This window comes from Triturus cristatus, chromosome 3_2 (genome assembly GCF_964204655.1).
Source record: "Triturus cristatus chromosome 3_2, aTriCri1.1, whole genome shotgun sequence".
In the NCBI taxonomy this organism is placed as follows: Eukaryota; Metazoa; Chordata; class Amphibia; order Caudata; family Salamandridae; genus Triturus; species Triturus cristatus.
The window spans coordinates 887,256,896-887,275,004 of record NC_140584.1 but is presented as its reverse complement, the minus strand read 5'-3'; the positions used below and the strand labels follow the sequence as shown (position 1 = coordinate 887,275,004).

The 18,109-nt window shown below is 46.6% G+C and overlaps 1 protein-coding gene across 4 annotated transcripts in view; it reads left to right on the top strand.

The window, feature by feature from the left end:
• Positions 1-18,109, top strand: part of LOC146858391 (uncharacterized) — a 548,917-nt gene that overhangs the window by 248,201 nt on the left and 282,607 nt on the right. For all 4 annotated transcript variants that reach the window (XM_085649307.1, XM_085649305.1, XM_085649306.1 and 1 more), the window contains one exon: positions 12,019-12,093. In XM_085649307.1, the coding sequence (XP_085505433.1) occupies positions 12,019-12,093 (75 nt within the window). The remainder of the gene's footprint in view (positions 1-12,018; positions 12,094-18,109) is intronic.

The following is an 18,109-nucleotide window of genomic DNA, read 5'->3' as shown; positions in this document are numbered from 1 at the left end:
TCCTGGCACCCCAACACACGGCGTTGGAAGGCAATGTGTTTGTCGTGGGGGTCCTGGGAGGAAGCCGGGGTGGTGGGTGCTGCCTGCTCTGTGGAGGGGGTGGGTTCTCCTCGTAGCAGCTGGGCTGTCCTGCTCCTGGAAGTGGGCTGCGGAGGCTCTCCACGAGCTGTTGGAGGGCATCAGAGTCAAAAGTGTTGTGGTCCCCTTAATCATGAGAAAAGAGAAGTTGGGACTGCTCTGCAGGAGATGTTGAATTTCCTTCTGCAATGTGAAGGGGAGATGCAGTTTAACATTGTGTTGACATGTATGTTGTTGCATTGTACATGTTTACATTCAGACTGCATGCCAGTGTACATTGTGACTGTTTGGGGGAGCTGCCTATATGATGCGTGACAGTGGACATTCTGACATCATCATGGATGTGTTTTTGTACTTGTACATTGTCAACTCACATTTCCCTGCTATGCCAAATGTGATTGGCCAGTTTCTGCACACAAGCGGAACCAGTTGTGTCCTCCGTTCTGTGGTGGACGTGTTGCGGATTTTGCCACATCGTTGTCAATGTTGATGTGCTCTGGAAGTGATCTGTGTGTGCTGCATTTTGGGGGAGTCGCCCCTGCAGCTCTGATTTGGCTGCCCCTTATCCCTTACATGTGGTGTGCATCTGACTTCTGTGCTTATACAGTGCTGAGATGTTGCATACTTGGATGCATTTGTCTCTTGGTGGGAGTTGGGACTCTAGGGCATGGTTTGCCCCGAGCTGTGCTATGCTTAATTGTGCATGTGTGCCATTGTGGCCATCTCCCCCCGTCCCCCCAGTCCCTGGTCATTATTCACCCTGTTGCTGTTGTGCCCAGTCATGTTGAGCAGTGTCCGGGCCCCCAACTCCTTCCACCATCTCCCCACTGATGACTGTGGACACCATTTCCTCCATCTCGTCCAGCTTCTCCTGTGGCGCAGGACTGCCACCTCCAGTCTCCATTGCTGCCTTCCGGTTGTTTGCGAGTTTCTGCTTGGTTTTGCGCTTGACAGCATTCCAGCGCCTCTTGACCTCTTCCATTGTCCTCTTCAGCACTCTGTCTGCATTCACCTTGTCCACGATGGTCTGCAATATTCCATTTTTAGTTGCCAGTGACACAGTGGAGGTGACAAACAGTAGTTGATGGTGTTCTATCACGGCTGCCTCCATTGTGCTTCGCTGTTGTTTGGCTTTTGTATGTTTTTTTCCCCCTACCTTTGTAGTGCATTTTCCCGCATGTCACGTGGGTATTGCAGGCCTCTGGCTGGTTTTCACTGATTTCTGTATCGCGATTTGCATAATCGCTGCTTTTTTCGCGTTTGTGTTGCATTTTTGCGGCGCCGCGTTGATTTTGACGCGTTCATTTGCCGCGTTGTGGTGGGTCTATCGCATGGTGCTGCATTGTTGTGAATACCACGTTAACACAGTGTTATTTTTCCACGATAGACTGCGATGTGAAGAGTTGCGTTAAGCTACTTTTGCGGTAGTTATCACACGTTCTTGAGAATATCCCACAATGTTCTTCCTTTCTCATGATCTGAGTCTTCAGACACGTGTATGCTCCTTTGCATTCCATGCCTTTATTTCAGACTGTAGTGGAGGCGGAGTTTTAGATGACATACATTGCTATGTTAGCATAAGCGTCTTAGATGTTAGAAACGCCATCTTGCCACTTTGCTGCTTTTGCACACGACACTGCAGATAGATGTTATTATTTGAAAACTGCTTGCTTGCCTTTTCTTCACATGAGAACTGTTTGTTGTTCACATACCTAGATGTGCGCTGGGACCTTGGTCTAAACATTGTGTGCAGAAACAGTCTGAGCCACCAAACAATGTATGTTTTTAAGTTCAGGTTGATCGGCCCACGCTCTAACCATTACACGCACACAGCTGCAAATATCTGAAAGTCGAGCGTCTTTAATATTGCAGTTTGCATGCACTAGACACACATTCTGGAGAAGAACTTTTCCAGGAGCAGAGCAGAGCTGATCCTGTGATGTGATTCACCTAAGCTGATCTTTATGGTATGGGGTTCCCCATTCAAACCTAGAGACCTTCTATTAGTCTAATAATACTAGCTTACTAGCGAAGGGAGGGTGGTTGTATTCCACTGTCATTTGTAATATGATTACTCCCTTCATTTTCTATGGTATTGTAACAATGCTGATGGTTTTAATTTTAATCATTTGTCTGCTTATGTTAGCCAAAGTACTGCTTCTTAGGACACGTAGTTTATAAAATAAATATTTTAAACTTTACTGTGTCTCTGATTACTCTTGTTGTGGACTGATATGAGTTACTCTTGTTGTGGACTGATATGAGAATAATAACAAACAGGTGTTTCTGATTCCCACCATTCCTGAGAGTACTCTAAAGTTGCATGTTCTGGGTTGTCTAATCATTGGTAGCTTCTATATGGTATGAAGAGCGAATGAGACACTGATGCTGGTCGGATAGGGGTTCTGGGTACTGAGGTGAGTTTTTGGTACACCGCAATTCACTGAGGTCTTGGTTTCCTGCGCATAGTTCTGTACATGAGCAGAATCCCTGCCACAAGACCTGTGTGTCCTTTCTCTAAACTGCTGCAGAGCTTGATCCAACACACATTGCGAGCGAATTCTCTGGCTGAATGAATCTGTGGTTCACAGACTGTTCATTTTTATTTTGTTAATAACCCCTTAAAGATTTCAATTGCTGTGCGTGTATAATTTCTTTAACAACAGCCTAATGGAGCTGGGATAACTGTAGTGAGAGGCAGGAAGGCTAAGCAGGAGGGAAAGGACAGCTCTAGCAAGAGGAGTTGCCGGCCTTGCGTGGAAGGTCACCCCAGGATGAGGAGGGACATGAAGACTTCAAGAATTGTACAGGAGGACTCTAGTCCTGTAACAGGTGATCTCTTGAGGTGACTCGGAGCCCTTCTCCATTCCAGACATGGGCAGGCCAGACCACTCCAAGGACCCCGAGATGCACACTTTACATGGGTGTGACATGGAGGTCACCATTTGAGCCTCCAATCCAGTGCATAATTTGAGCCGGTGGTTTCCAGTGCTAGTCACCGGCACTTTATTGTCAGCACCTGGCACTGTGACAGTCTGCCACACGGTGGCGCTGTCTGGCTAATTTAGAGATGACCCCAACAACCGTTAATTATTAACTCAATACACATTAAAATCGAATATTTCCTGCCACCCAAGAAATTCTTATAGTTTTGGAGCCTGAAACAGTTCGAACTGTCACACTTGTAAGAGTGTGAATGTTAGTACTTGTGCTGTCACTATCATTGGCGGCGCTGGCAGGGGCAATGTGTGGTGCATGGTGCAGTGTTCTCCTGAAGACAGCACTGGCACTTATTTTTCTGCAAATTAAGCACTGCTCCAAACCTGGGAGTGGGAAAAGCACTGGGTCAACGCCGTGCCCTTCTCCGGGGTGGTTGCAATAAGCCCTGGCAGCACCGGCACTGGTATTCTAGAAGTAGGCATAACAGGTAGCCCATTCCCCAGATCCACCATCTTAAGAAGGCACAGAAGGCGGAGCTTCCTTCATCATGATACACATGCTTGCACTGGCTGCCAACGCGAGGATTCCCCGTTATCCTTCTCGGGTAGCCCCACTAGTGGTAAGGACCTCACAGGGACTCTCATACGGAGTGGCCTAGATACCTGGTGAGAGAAACCACCAGGGGAGTTCAGGTGATGGGCTGATCCAACTAATCTGAAGGCAGGGTGTTTGGAAGACCTTTTAGAGTTTTGTGAGAGCGTTTGTGTCTCCATGTGACCCCTGACCATATCCGAAGCTCTGGGTGATCGCCCCAATGTGTTTGTCCCTGTACCTCCCTTAATACACGAGTATTTAGCACTTTGCTTTGGCATCCATAGTGGGGGAGAAGCGGGGAGACACGGGTGCAGTGGCAGGGTTCTTCAGTTCCCGGATGGCTAAAACTCCAAGTCCTAGTTTCGTTGTACGGAGGTACTGTACAAGGGAAGACTTGCACTGCACACACCCTGGCTCTGGACTTTTACCCACCTCCTCCTCATTCACCACCAAAGTATCTAGCTCCTAGGCATGTGGCGACAGTGCGTTACACCCTGATCTAAGGCCATCATTGTATGAGGTGGGGGTGACGCTGACTGCAGAGACTACCGAGGGAATGGAGGACTTAAGGGGGTGAAAAAATGTTTAAAGCGAGTGGGGCTACAGGAATAAAGGGTTTAAGGAGATGGAGACTGATTTAAAGGGGTAGAAAGAATAGGCATCCAGGGGCTCGGGAGGAAGAAGCTGCGGATGGCTTCAATCCCACCCCACCCCACCCCACCCCACCCACCCACTGAGACTCCTCGCCACCACGGACCACTGCTGCCTCGGCTCGGACAGACTCACCCGAGGCCTGGCCTGCAGCTTCACTGGCAGCAGAAGAGGGCAAGGCTAGCCAGGCAGGGGCTAGTAATAATTAAATTATGGCCGAGAGCGCAGCACGTGACGGTCTTTCTCAGTAGTCTGGCTGGGTCCTGGGAGGGATGCCTCACCTCACTCGTCAAGCGCACTTTAAATTGTGCTGCTGTGCAATGCGCATGACTGTATGGCATTGTTCACCAGCCCCACCCTATGCCCCACCCTGAAGATGCGCAGACGCGGAGACATCTGCGTGCCACGCACCATAATTAATAAAGAGCCTCAGAGGCCCAGCCAACTTGCGCACTATTTCATTAATTAAGAGGCTGGGCGTACGCACCATTTAATTCATGAAGAGGCTTGCTGGCTCTGCCTCCGCTGAGTAAGGGGGCCCCTGGAGCACTCACTGGGCTCCCCCAACTCGCAAAGCGGCCAGCAGGCTGCAGGGGCCTGTGTTACGCCCCTGGCCAGTGTGCTCACCATTTAATGAATGAGGAGGCCGTGCGCACCGTTTAATTCACAAAGAGGCTTGCTTGCTCCGCTGAGTAAGGGGGCCTCGGAACACGGGGGCCGTGGGGACCTGAATTACGCCCCTGTATTCCCACACATTTAACCCATTCAAACAACAAGCAACTCTCTTTCAGCCCTTGATGAGGTGTGAAAGAGATGCATGTGGACGGCAGACAGGGAGGCGTTGCAGCACACGAGACGCCATGCACAAGCAGCTTCAATACAGCCTTCAGCTATTGGGATGCAAACAGTCTTAAATGAATAAATGAAACCTATACAAAGGACCTGTACTGAGGGAATGCGCTATAAGGTTATTTCAAAGTGATGTCAGAATGGTAAATCACTGAACGAGGCACAGGGACATTATTATTTGTCCAGGAACAACAGTTGATTACATTAGTAGAGCCACGACTGCAACACACTTCTGCTTGGTGCATAGGCTATACACAGGGCCCCTGTAATTGTGCAGCAGAGGGTGGCCAAATAATGCGGCAGCGTCCACTAAATTATGCAGTAAACCCCCCTAAATTATGCGGTGTATTGCAGTATAGTGATGTGATAGTATCGCTTCAATATTTTCTCATATGACACCCGTTAACAATGTTAGTGAATAGGTTGCTCCTTATTAGTATCAGTTTAACACCCAAACATAGTAATAAGAAACCAATAGGTGACCAGTCAAACTATGAAATGGGCTTTTCACTGCATGGCAACACGTGTTGCTGCATTTTTAGGAACTTTTGAACCCTCTGAGCTAGAAAACATTTATTTGGGGTTAAAATCTGTAGATTATGTAGCAAATGCTAGATTATGTGGCAAATGCGGTAAATCCATAATTATGGGGAAAACACTATGGCCACACAATTGCATAATTTCAGTTGCTCTGGCTATACATTTACCACTGTATTGCATTTAGGTGAATATACTATGTGACTGGGCACTTCTCCTCTCCCAGGTAATATTTGGTCCATTTTTTAATCATACACTTTCTAGCAGTTTTTAAATGGAATCAAAATTCTCCCAATCTTGCAAAAAAAATAGAGCAAGACATTCAGAAAAATGATTGATCAAGAGCACACAATTTGTCCAAGTAGGAGGCCGAAATTTTAAAGAAAGTGTCTCCTCATTCCACATTTCCAGTTAGTCCACTAAACCACAACTGCAGTGTCAGTGATTCTGACAGCAAGGCCAAGGGGGGGCGGGGGGGGGTGCCCTCCCCAGGGGATTGTCACTCTAGTCATAGTGTTTATTTTCATCATATTTGGTTGAAATGGAGAAGCTGAGATTAGATGTCAAATATCCTGGGCCCCTGGCTAAAACATACCCACTGGACAAGGTCCTGTGGCAGTGTTTATTTACTGAATAGTATGCTTGCTGGAAACTGATATTTACTACTGTTGTTTAAATGCTTAAATTCCATTTGAATACCAGAGTTCATTTTCTAAACTTGTCGCTCAAAATTTGCATAGTGAGTAGTAAAGGCTTACTCCAGGACGTAGTAACGGAATCAGAAATCAAATATAGTATGAATACCAATCACAAGCAATAAACTCAGTCTCTAGTCGAATCTTTTTAAGATGGTCTGTGTCAGAGGCGGAGGTGTAAAATGAAGATCCAAAAATCTTCTATGTGACTCACAGTTCCTCTGCTCCACAATAAACTTCTTCTGATGTCTCTGCAAACACAGTGGGGCTTATTTATGAGCCTCTTCCTCCAGTTTTGCGCCGCAGTTGCGTCACTTTAAGTGACGCAGCGGTGGCGTAAATAATGTGCAATGTTGCGCCATATTTACGAAGTGACGCATCTAGGCAGATGCGTCACTTCATAAGCCCCTGCGCTACATTATACCTGCATCAGGTATAATGTATGCAGGGTGGGTGTTCCCCCGCACAAAAGGGTCGTAGGAGTGGCGCAGCGAAATCTATGAGATTTCGCTGCGCCACTTCTAGGACGCCAATGCGCCGCAACCTTACGCCTGCCTCATGGCAGGCGTAAGGGTGGCGCAGGCCATGTGAAAGGAACATTGCTGGAGTTGCGTCGGGCTTCCGACACAACTCCAGCAATGCGCCACTTTTTGTGCTGATAGATACGTTAGTTATACTGACGTATCTGTCCTTCCTTGCGACATGATGCGTCATATTGTAAATATGACGCATCATTGGTGTCGCAAGGAGGGCGCAATGAGAAGTGGCGCATCACTGCTTTCACGCAGCGATGCGCCACTTCTCGTAAATGAGGCCAAGTGTGTCTCCAAAGGTACAAAGTGTCATATGAATTGAAAATGGAAAATTGGCCACCTTACTATGGCCTCGCAGTGCTAGACCATGCCGGTGAGCTCCGGGGGAAGGAGCACCCTCTCCTGGGACTTACAGTGATGATGGGTCATATCTGCGTGGCCCAGGAACAGAGGCTCTTCTCCTCTGAGCCTTGCAGCACTAGACAACGGATAGGAGGCCCAAGCCAGTGGAGCCTCCTCTCATGGGCCTTGCCACACCAGCCAATATATGTGAGGACCAGGGAATGGGACTCCCCTTCGCAGGGCCTAGGAGTGCTAGACGGTGGCTGGGAACACAGTGGAATGGGACCACACCCATTGGGCTTCACAGTACTAGACCATAGATGTGAGGCCCAGGGGAAAGCTCCTACCCACTCCCATGGCACTCTCAGCTCTGGATCATGGGGAAAATGTCCAGGGGAGGAAACCCCCATTAACTGGGCATGCAGCAGCAGACAATTGTTTCAAGACCCTAGGAAGAGGGCTCCATTACGTTGGGCACCACTTTCCTGGGCCTCGCAGCTCTAGACCATGGTGGAGAGGCCAAGGTAGTAGGAGGGCTTACCCTAGGCCTCGTAGCCATTGTCCTGTCCTGCGAGGCCCAAGGGAGTTGGACTCTCTCACCTACACCTGGTACCAGACCCAAGGGTATTAGGTGCCCAATGCACCCAGATGATGGCAGTATTTTACTGAGCAGGATGTGGACAAGGTTGAGAGGACACTTTATCTTTGCACCAGGGCCATGGCACCATTTCTATGCAACTAGCCTCTCTTTCATAGGCCTCACAGCCATGTTTTAGCACTGTGAGGCTGAGGACAGATGCTCCCCAGGGCCTCTCAGCCATGGTTGGATGCACAGGGAAGGGGGTGCCTGCACATGAGCTTTGAGGCATTGCTCCATGGCTATGAGACACTGGGGGTGGGGGGGAGGCTTTCTCATGGGTGTAGCTATCAATAGTGCAGCAGATGCTGTGGCACCAGGGTTCATGGATGGCAAGGAGCAGGTGCACAAAACCTATTGTTGTGTTTTACTGCCCTCTGGCAACCAACAGGGTAATACCCAATTGACCCTTTTAGTACCTGGGTAAGGAACAATAAAGAGCAAGCAACAAATTGGTACAAAAGGAAAAGATAAGAAAATAACTTTGGACAAGAGCACACTAATTGACTCTATATCTAGTTTATTAATCTAGACAGATTTTATCAAAATATTTGGACTTTCCTGCATCAGAAATGACCACGGACCTTAATGGAAGCAACAAAGCAAAAAATACAACAACACAAATATACATAAATTGAACATGTGCAGAACGTCACCAACAAGAAAAGACTAATAAACACAAAAAAGTTAACCCCTAAACAAACATATAATTTTCTGTTAGTGTCCTCCTAATAATTTCAGGACGAACCACTGGAAGGAAGTCCACAGAGCGCGCTGCGACTCAACAAATTATTGTCGGACTTTCTCAGCACACTCAACAGTGAATAACCACACTGTACTTATTTTCAAGGACTCCTCCTTCAAAACCGGGTCTACGCAATTGCGTTTACGCAATTGCGTTTCGGCCATATATTTTCCTCGGCCTCCTCAGGACAGGGTTAATACAAGGAATGTACACACAAGTGGTAGGATGGTCCGAAGGACGCTCCTACGTGTGGGTCATCCGGGTCCACAGGTACCCAAAAGGGTGCCGACCCTTCCTTCACCAGGAAGTCCTCCCTGCTTGCACTGACTGGCAACGACTTGTTTAATAAGCAGAACGATTACTACTTTGAAAAAAGTCCGACTAAAAGTCCGGAACAAACAGCCACTCCACTCGGCAATCCTAACGGCGCTGGTCTGCGTGTCAAGGCAGGCCCAAGGGAGTTGGACTCTCTCACCTACACCTGGTACCAGACCCAAGGGTATTAGGTGCCCAATGCACCCAGATGATGGCAGTATTTTACTGAGCAGGATGTGGACAAGGTTGAGAGGACACTTTATCTTTGCACCAGGGCCATGGCACCATTTCTATGCAACTAGCCTCTCTTTCATAGGCCTCACAGCCATGTTTTAGCACTGTGAGGCTGAGGACAGATGCTCCCCAGGGCCTCTCAGCCATGGTTGGATGCACAGGGAAGGGGGTGCCTGCACATGAGCTTTGAGGCATTGCTCCATGGCTATGAGACACTGGGGGTGGGGGGGAGGCTTTCTCATGGGTGTAGCTATCAATAGTGCAGCAGATGCTGTGGCACAGGGGTTCATGGATGGCAAGGAGCAGGTGCACAAAACCTATTGTTGTGTTTTACTGCCCAGCATCATTTACTTGCATCAGAGCCCATACTGTGCCACTGCTCCCGTCTCCCATGCATCTCAGAGCCATGACACGGAGGTGCGAGGACCAAGGAAAGCCTATCCTCTACTAGGCATTATAGCTGTCGTCCAGTTCTAAGAGACCCCAGAAAAGGAGCCTTTTGCCCTAGGCCTCCCAGTGCTGGACCATGACTCTGAAGTTCGTAGCTATGTATAGCATAGCAAGTGCAGCGTCACTGTTGCCTTGGAGATTTTGGGGCCAGTACACCCAAATTATGGCTGCATTTTACTGTCTATTCAGTGGCCTAAGGGAATGGGGAGGAGCAATTTACCTTGTGCGCACCAGGGCTCAATGCACCACTGATATGGTAAAGGTTCCCCTCCCCTCTCAACCAAGTTCCTCCGCTGCAAGGCCCCGCATCACAGGACCATGACAGTGAGACCCCTTGCAAGGGAGTAGCTAATAATACTGCAACAGGTTCAGTGAAAGTGGAACTGTGGGGAGCTAGGTCCCAGATATATTTAAATTATGTCTGCCTTTAACAGAACTATGGCTGCGAGGCCCATGGGATGTGGCCCCTTCCAAGGGTCTTAGCTATCAGTAGTACAGCAGGTACAATGGCACTGGAGCCCGGGTGTTCTGAGCCATATTTACCAAAATTATAGATGTATTGTTCATCTATCTTGTGTACAGGGCAGGGTGAGGGGGAGTGGTCCATTTCTCTTGCCTTAACCATGACCCATGGCACCATGGCTACATGGCCAGCCCGCTCACCTAGGCCTCACAGCCAGGATCCAGCGCTGCGAGTCAGGAGAGGCCTTCACTCCCCTGGACATCACAGCCATGGTCCAGTCTAGTGCGGCCTTCCAAAGTAGGAAGGCAGTATTCTGGATTGCTCTACTCTTCCCTTTAGATGTTTGCACAGCATACTGTAGTGAGCTCCCACGGGATGTTAAGCAGCTAACCTTTTTTGCTTGTCAAGGAACTGATTCAGAGAAGCAGTCTAAGCAATATGAGTTATAAAAACAAATAGTTTAGCTGTGAAGCCTGGAGATGCCCAGCCCAGTGACATATCTTAGCACTGGCTCTTCTGTACAGAGGTGCAGAGGGGCAGCATTTCCTAACATGGTAACTGGGATGGAGGACTTGTACCAAAGGAATCAAACTACACAGGCTACTTTATTAAAATGTTTACCTTTGGAGTTTCTAAAATGGAGGAATGTAAACAGAGAGAATGAATCACCACAGAAATTGCAATACTCGCCCTAAAATCTTTAAGATAATGGCCAGTCAGTTAATGAGATAATGGCATATAAGGAGTTAAAGGTATGGAAAGAACATGACTTGCCCAAGATAAAACAATTTGGTCAAGTAGGAGAACCAAGATTGCATGTTTCAAGACACATACTTTTCCCAGTATGCTTTATATGTTAAAGGAAATAAGGGCCTTATTTAGAACAGGGTGTAATATAATGAAAACCCCAAAATGAACTCAGTGGTTTTTGGTAACCTCCATATATACATCTTCTTGGTGAAACCACAAGTACGCCAAATGTCCTGCAAAGTAATAATGGAAAGTTGACTTCAGACCTGGGTGGATGTCTAGGGATAGTGTGGGTGGAATATGTTCATCACTTTTAGAAGTTAGTGATTGAATCTTATTACCAAGGGATCCCAGCCATGGCCCCGATGCTGTAAGGCCCAGAAAAGGAAAGGCCCTCCCCTGTACTTTGCAGTGCTGGACCATAGTGGGAAAGGCTCAGGAAAAGGCTGTCTTTTCCTTGGGCCTCACAGACATGGTCAAGCATTGCATGATTGAAGGGGGCCATTCCCTAGCGTATATAAATAATGCATGCACATATACATGCTTAATGCACTAATTAGGAAACAAATTGTTAACATTTGATTGAACTTATAGGTTTTGGAGGATCTAGGCCAAACTTTTCCATCCAATGTGACTAATACAATGTATTTCCAGTTAACTGAAATTTAAAATATATGTGCCTATTTTATTTGTGTTAATATTTATGTTTTTGTTTTACTGTGATATTCGCACTTGAGGGCATATTATCAAGCACTGCGTTAAAATTATTGCCGCTTTAGCGGCAGAAAACTGCCGCTAAAGCGGCGATAATGGGCTTGATAATATGCCGTAGAGAATTCCCATAGAAGCACATGTTGACACCAGAACATGGGCTTCTATGGGAATTCTCCAGGGCATATCATCAAGCCCATTATCGCCGCTTTAGCGGCAGTTTTCTGCCGCTAAAGCGGCGATAATTTTAACGCCGTTTCTTGATATTATGCTTCCAAGAAAGTTGCTTTTTGCAAAGTAGCTTAACCATAGACAATAGATGGCACTTCCTATGATGTCAATTTCTGTGATTTCATGTTGTATGCAAATTAGGAGGACCTCACACATTACCTTTCTGTCCTGGGCCCCAAAAGTCATAGGACCGGCACTGGGCACAATGTATTGATTGCAGAAAGGGCCAATCACACTGATTCTCTCATCTCTTGTCCCTGCAGCTGACCAGCCACAGGAATCCTTGCAGAGGGGCGTCCAGGGCCTGCTACAGCCAGTCATGCGGCGCCTTTTCACCGGTAAGAAGCAGACACGTCCCAGGACCTCCAGCCCAGTGGGGCTCTGAGTACCATGGCACATGTGCTCGGCACAAAAGCTACGAGCAAGCATCCTTGATTGGCCAGGCAGCTCGAGTTTAGAAGCTTGTCATCAGAGAGCCCATGGTCCACACGGTTTACCACTGCCTTTCCACAATTACTTCATCCCAGATTACGGTTCTTTTCAGTGAGGCTTGGAGTGATGTTAGCAGTTAATGGTAGAACTGATAATCCGTGCATTTATTGCAGCTAGTTTGCTTAGTGTCAAAAGATGAAACTCTCTCTGTGTTGAGGAAGTTGTTCACTCCTACTCATTTGAAAGAGACTTCCGGTATCAAGTGGAGTTTTGGCTAATCAGGAAGGAAGGCTCTGTGAGGTTCCAGGGGCCTCTGGCTGCCCACACATGCAGGCCTCTGTCCCCTCCGCCTCCCCGCTCCGCCCAAGGCCAGGCAGTTTATGTGTGTTTTTAACCGATCTGTAGCTCACAATAGGCAGCAGGAAGCAATGACTAACACTGCGGACACGGTGGATTATGCTTCGACGCCGCTGAGTGAGCCCTGTGTTAAACGTCCTTCACTCCATTTCACCAGTGCAAGGGTGTCACATCTATGAACATGCGGGAAGTGTTGTGAGATGTGAATTCTTCTAATGTACGCTTCCAGGGTGCAGATGCAGGCTGGCACACCGAGAGCTTGGGAGGTTTTCGGCAGACCTGTGTCTGTAAAAGGCAGGCAGGTTCTGTGGCTGCTGAATTATTGAAAAGTCAGACACAGAGTCTGACATATGGTTGAATCTTCTTCAGCTCTACCATCTTTTCTCAGATCTAGTCTGTCAGGATTTCTGGAGAGGCCCCTGAAGGCCAGTTCTCATGTGAGCAGAAAAGGCTTGGAAAGAGAGGTGGCTGGTGGAAAAAAGAGGGGACAGATTCTCTAATATATTAATATTTGTATAGAAAAGAGCACGGAAAGCGAGAGAGTGAGATAGCAAGTCAGGGCAGATGATGTGCTTGTTATAGGTAGAGAAGGAAAGGAAAAGGGGAAGAAAAGGACAAAGAAAGAAATGTGACAATGAGGTAGAAGAAGAGGGTATAAAAAGTGGGCAAAGGAGAAATGGGGTACAGAAAAGATGACGGAGAGAGAAAGTAAGATACTGTGGAGCAACATTTATTGAAGAAAGAGACAGAAGGGTGGACAGAGCACTAAGTGGATTCGCTCCATGGTGGCATTGATTAGAGATTGAGAAAGAGAGGCAAAGACAAGAAAATAAAGGAACCATTGGCCTGAGTTAGAGTTGTATGGAAAATCGTCCGACTTCTTTAGGAAGTGCTAAATCCAGATACCACCGTAGTAGGAGACATTCTACAGATGGAGTCTCCTCCAGAATCAGCACTTCCTCCAGAATTCTGAGGACTTTCCATTACCATGAAACTCCAAATCAGGTGTTGTGTGCAAACATACATCTCTGCGCTCATCTGGACAAAAGCTGACTTCTCACCAAGCACATACAGAAAATTGTCATGCTCTTATTGTTTCCCTCTGGGAGCTGGCTACCATGCAGTAACTGAGAAGAGGCAAGTATGACCTGAGCACTTTACCAATACCAATATACTACCTGCACAGTCTCCCCTGGAGTACTTTTGGCCCCCCAAACCTAAATAAAAGAGATACAAGAACTGTGGTTCACCATTCAAAAGGGGAAATTGGCTAAACGAGCAGTGACTTAGTTGTATCCCCTGTATGCCAGTGGACGAGGAGACTGGCCGTGGGAGAAGGCTCACTATTTCTTTGGTAGTGAGTGTTAGCTCAGTCTGGTGCCTTGGCAGTCTGATCTCGCCAAAATAGCTTCCCAACTTCCAAGTAGACATGAAAAAAAGCTGTCCTAAATTCTAAGATAGCACAAACACAAGGAGATGATGGACGGAGCGCTGAAACTTTTCTGAAAAGTTTCAGCGCTCCATCCATCATCTCCTAGTGTTTGCTTTGTTTGCTCTAAGTTGGCAGGGTATGGCCAGATGTGGGCCCCTTGCTCACTTCGCCACTGGATTCAAGCTAGCCTGGCTGATGAGGGGTGCTACCCCGAAACTGGTCCCAGGATGCTTGTGTCTGATCCAGGGAAGACCTGGCTTGGCAGTTCGGGCTAGACTGTTTCCATGAGGCACAGGGTCAAGACTGATTTGCATATGGCTGGCTCTGAACTGGGGTGGCGAAGTGAGCTAAAGAACCATGATGGATTCAACCCAGATCTGTGACTGGGGGTGAGTGTATGAAAAGCTTCAGCGCTCCGTCCATCATCTTGTGTTTGCTTTTTTCGCCTTAAGTTGGCAGGGTTTGCCCATAAGTGGGTCCCTTGGTCACTTTGCCCTGGATTCAAGCTAGTCTGTCTGATGAGGGGTGTTACCCCGAAACCGGTCCCAGGATGCTTGTTTCCGGTCCAGGGAAGAACTGGCTTGGCAGTTCGGGCTGGACTGTTTCCATGAGGCATAGGCTCAAGAATGATTTGCATTTGGCTGGGTCTGAACTTGGGTGGTGAGGTGAGCTAAAGAACAATGAAGGATTCGACCCAGATCTGTATCTGGGAATGAGTGTCTGAAAAGTTTCAGTGTTCCATCCATCATCTTGTGTTTGCTTTGTTTGCCCTAAGTTGGCAGGGTATGCCCAGACGTGGGTCCCTTGTTCACTTTGCCACTGGATTTAAGCTAGCCTGGCTGATGAGGGGTGTTACCTCGAAACCGGTCCCAGGATGCTTGTTTCCAGTCCAGGGAAGACCTGGCTTGGCAGATCGGGCTGGACTGTTCCCATGAGGCACAGGGTCAAGACTGATTTGCATATTGCTTGCTCTGAACTGGGGTGTCGAAGTGAGCTAAAGAACGATGATGGATTCAACCCAGATCTGTGACTGGGGGTGAGTGTTTGAAAAGTTTCAGCACTCTATCCATCATCTCCTTGTGTTGGCTAAATTCTAAGATGGTAGTCAATGGGAAGAAAATGGGAGATAGTAACCAGGTTGTACACCGTAATGATGAACTAACTTAAATCAAGACAAGTTTGTCTTGTATGTGTTCCCTTTTAATTATATTATTTATTTGTGCAGTGTTCTATAGCACAAACGTTGCCCAAGTGCATAGCAGGACTTTCCAAATATAAAAATAGGTAACAGACATAATGAACAGGATCGTTTTATATATCTGACACAACTGTAAAACTAACTACAACCAGTAAACAGAAATAGAATAGGTTATCAACAAAATAGGGATGCCATTAGGACAGATAGGGATGAGTGGAAGAAACATAAGGCTAAATAAAACCTCAATTAGTACAGGAAAGGGAACAGAGACAGGGAAAGTAAGTAAATCAGCAAAAAGATAACTCATACAATTCTTGAAGGAAAATTAGAATAGTAAACATCAACCAAAAAAGTACTGGATGGACTCTGCCCACTCACTGCCCCTCCCTATACTATGGTGAAATCTGAAGTGGTGAGGTGCAGAAGGCCAGGGAAAATCTGTGGCATTGGAAGTGGCTTGGAAGAGTTAAAACGTGGAACTGCAATATAGTCCTCAATAATGTGTATAGAAAAGGTTAGATCAATAAGAGGGCAGTGAGAATATTGGGGAAGTAAGGTGGGGCGGTATCTGAGGGGGGCCAATCTGCGGTTGAGTAGCAGTTATGATTTGGACAGTGGAAAAGTAAGTATTATTCTCAGTCTCGACCAATGTGTCTGTGGGGCAGAGATGTTTTAAACTCCTTTTTAACGGTTGAAAGACAGGAAGTGGTATGTGGCACTGGTGGAAGTGAAACCTAAATTCTCAATGGACCTGACAGAGAAAGATTGCATGGACCACTCTCTTTTCAAATGAAGGAGGCTCAAGGAGCAGAGATTCTGCATTCTGCAACCATTGCTAAATAGAAGGATGCAGATGTGTGTTGGCTTTTTTGTGTGATGCAGATGTCTTCAATTGTGCTCTTGCTTTGAAGGGAGTTATGTGGTGACATTACTTATGTACAGAAACAACGCAAACAACCACATGTAGCACAACTCTAAAGGTGGTGAGATTAACTTTTAATAGGCATTAAGAAGTAAATTCCCATAATCCAGTCTAGATGGAACAAGTGCCAGTCTTTGGGTCTGTTCAGGAATTAAATGTAAAATACTCCAAAGGAGACTAAGTAGGTAATGTGGGCTCTTGTCTGTAGCAAAGATTAATGCTTATAAGATAAATCAGTTGTCGAGAATTAAACCCTATGATTTGACGTTATCCTTAATAGCCAGTTTACATTGTAGGAGAGTACAGGAGTAAATCCAAGATTGGTCAAGTTGGATTTTTTTCCAAGAAATAACGTAAACGCGCTTTTTGGGAGATTCAGTTTAAAGTGATGATTAGACACCCATCTTTGAATGTTCTTCAGTTTGTGGGAGGAGAGCAGAGAAATATAATGTGGAGGCAAAAAGAAAGACTTAAGAATCACTTTGATCATAAAGTATCCCAACAGTCCTAGGGATAGTTCTAAGTGTTTCCACATAAAAACTAAACATTGTTGGGTATAAAATGGAGTCTCGAGATTCCAATTCTTGTAGAGTGACGTTGCTTGATTTAGAGTTACCTTTTTTAACCGCTCGAGTTGAGGTCGACAAATAGGAGATGCACCATTTTAAATCTACATCTTCAATGCTCACTTGTACTTTCTGTTTGTTAATTAGAGATATTTGATTGATTGCCTATATGAAGGTAGCTGATAAGCCTAGAAGCAAAAGTAGGCTCAAGCCTAGAAGCAAAAATAGGCACAAGTTTCCCCAGGGGCAAGATAGCAGATTGTCGTCAAGAACGTGTAGAAAAGCTGTTTATGTATTGTAGCCCTGTCTGAATCCAGAATGAAAATGATCTTTTAAGAGTTTGTTAGATTGCATGTGATGAGAGAGTTGGGAGAGCTGCACAGCTTTCAGTCACCTTCCCTATGAAAGGTAGTCCTGAAACGGAAAGGATATTTTTACGGTCATAAATGTCCAAGCAGGGTTTCTTCAAAAGCGTGAGACTTGACCAAATTTCGGACAGGAAACATAGATTTTAAAAGAATGGGTAGAATATATTTGGCCAGTTCCATACAAAGGTTTGCAGTCACTGCATCTGTGTAGTGTTTCTATGGTTTTACTTTGATTATAAATTTCAAGTAACCAATATTCAAAGATTTCAGTACAATGAGACCAGGTCATCTAAACTTCAAAGTTGAACTTGTAGTTGACTGCAAGGTCAGAGGCTGGTGGATGTTTACCTTCTAAGGGGCCGATTACGATCTCGTTAGGAAGGGCTTGCCGAATCCGAATCATAGCCCTTGTTTCTGATCGAATTGTACATAGTTTCCAACGACCGATTGTGATGCCCGGAAACCGCTAGGGCTGTCTGAATCGGTTCCAAAAGGCATTCGGAAAGGTCGCGTCTTTCGGAGCCGAATTGTACAACTCTATGGACTCAGTTTCCGAGCGAGCAATTATGAGGATCGATTTGGACAGCTGTTCCAATTCAGTTTCTCCGGAACTAATCGGCTGCGAGAATCTGTCTTTGGGGGCCGATAGCGGGCCTCCCTTCACCCGGAGCCCTCCGAATCAGGCCAATGGGGGTACCCAAGTGGCCCCCTTTTCCAACCATGCACAGTGCAGCAGGCCCCATAGGGTTTCCGCCACAGGGTGCATGATTTTTCCCCAGTTACCCCTTTCTTTAATGGGAGCCTGTGTTCTCGTTCGGGAAAACAGGCTCCCATTCGAGTTATCCGGAAAGCATTCCGGGACCGATTCGGTACAAATGCTTTCCGGACAAGATCATAATCGGCCCCTAAGTGAAGAACTTCACAAAATCTTAACATTTGGATTGGAGGATGTCACCAATGCTAACAGACGTCCGCTGTTGGACTATTTAACTACTTCAAAGAGACATTTTAAGCGATTCTAGGAAGTATTCAGTAGCAATTTGATGTATGTGTACTGCTCCATATAAATACAATTTTTT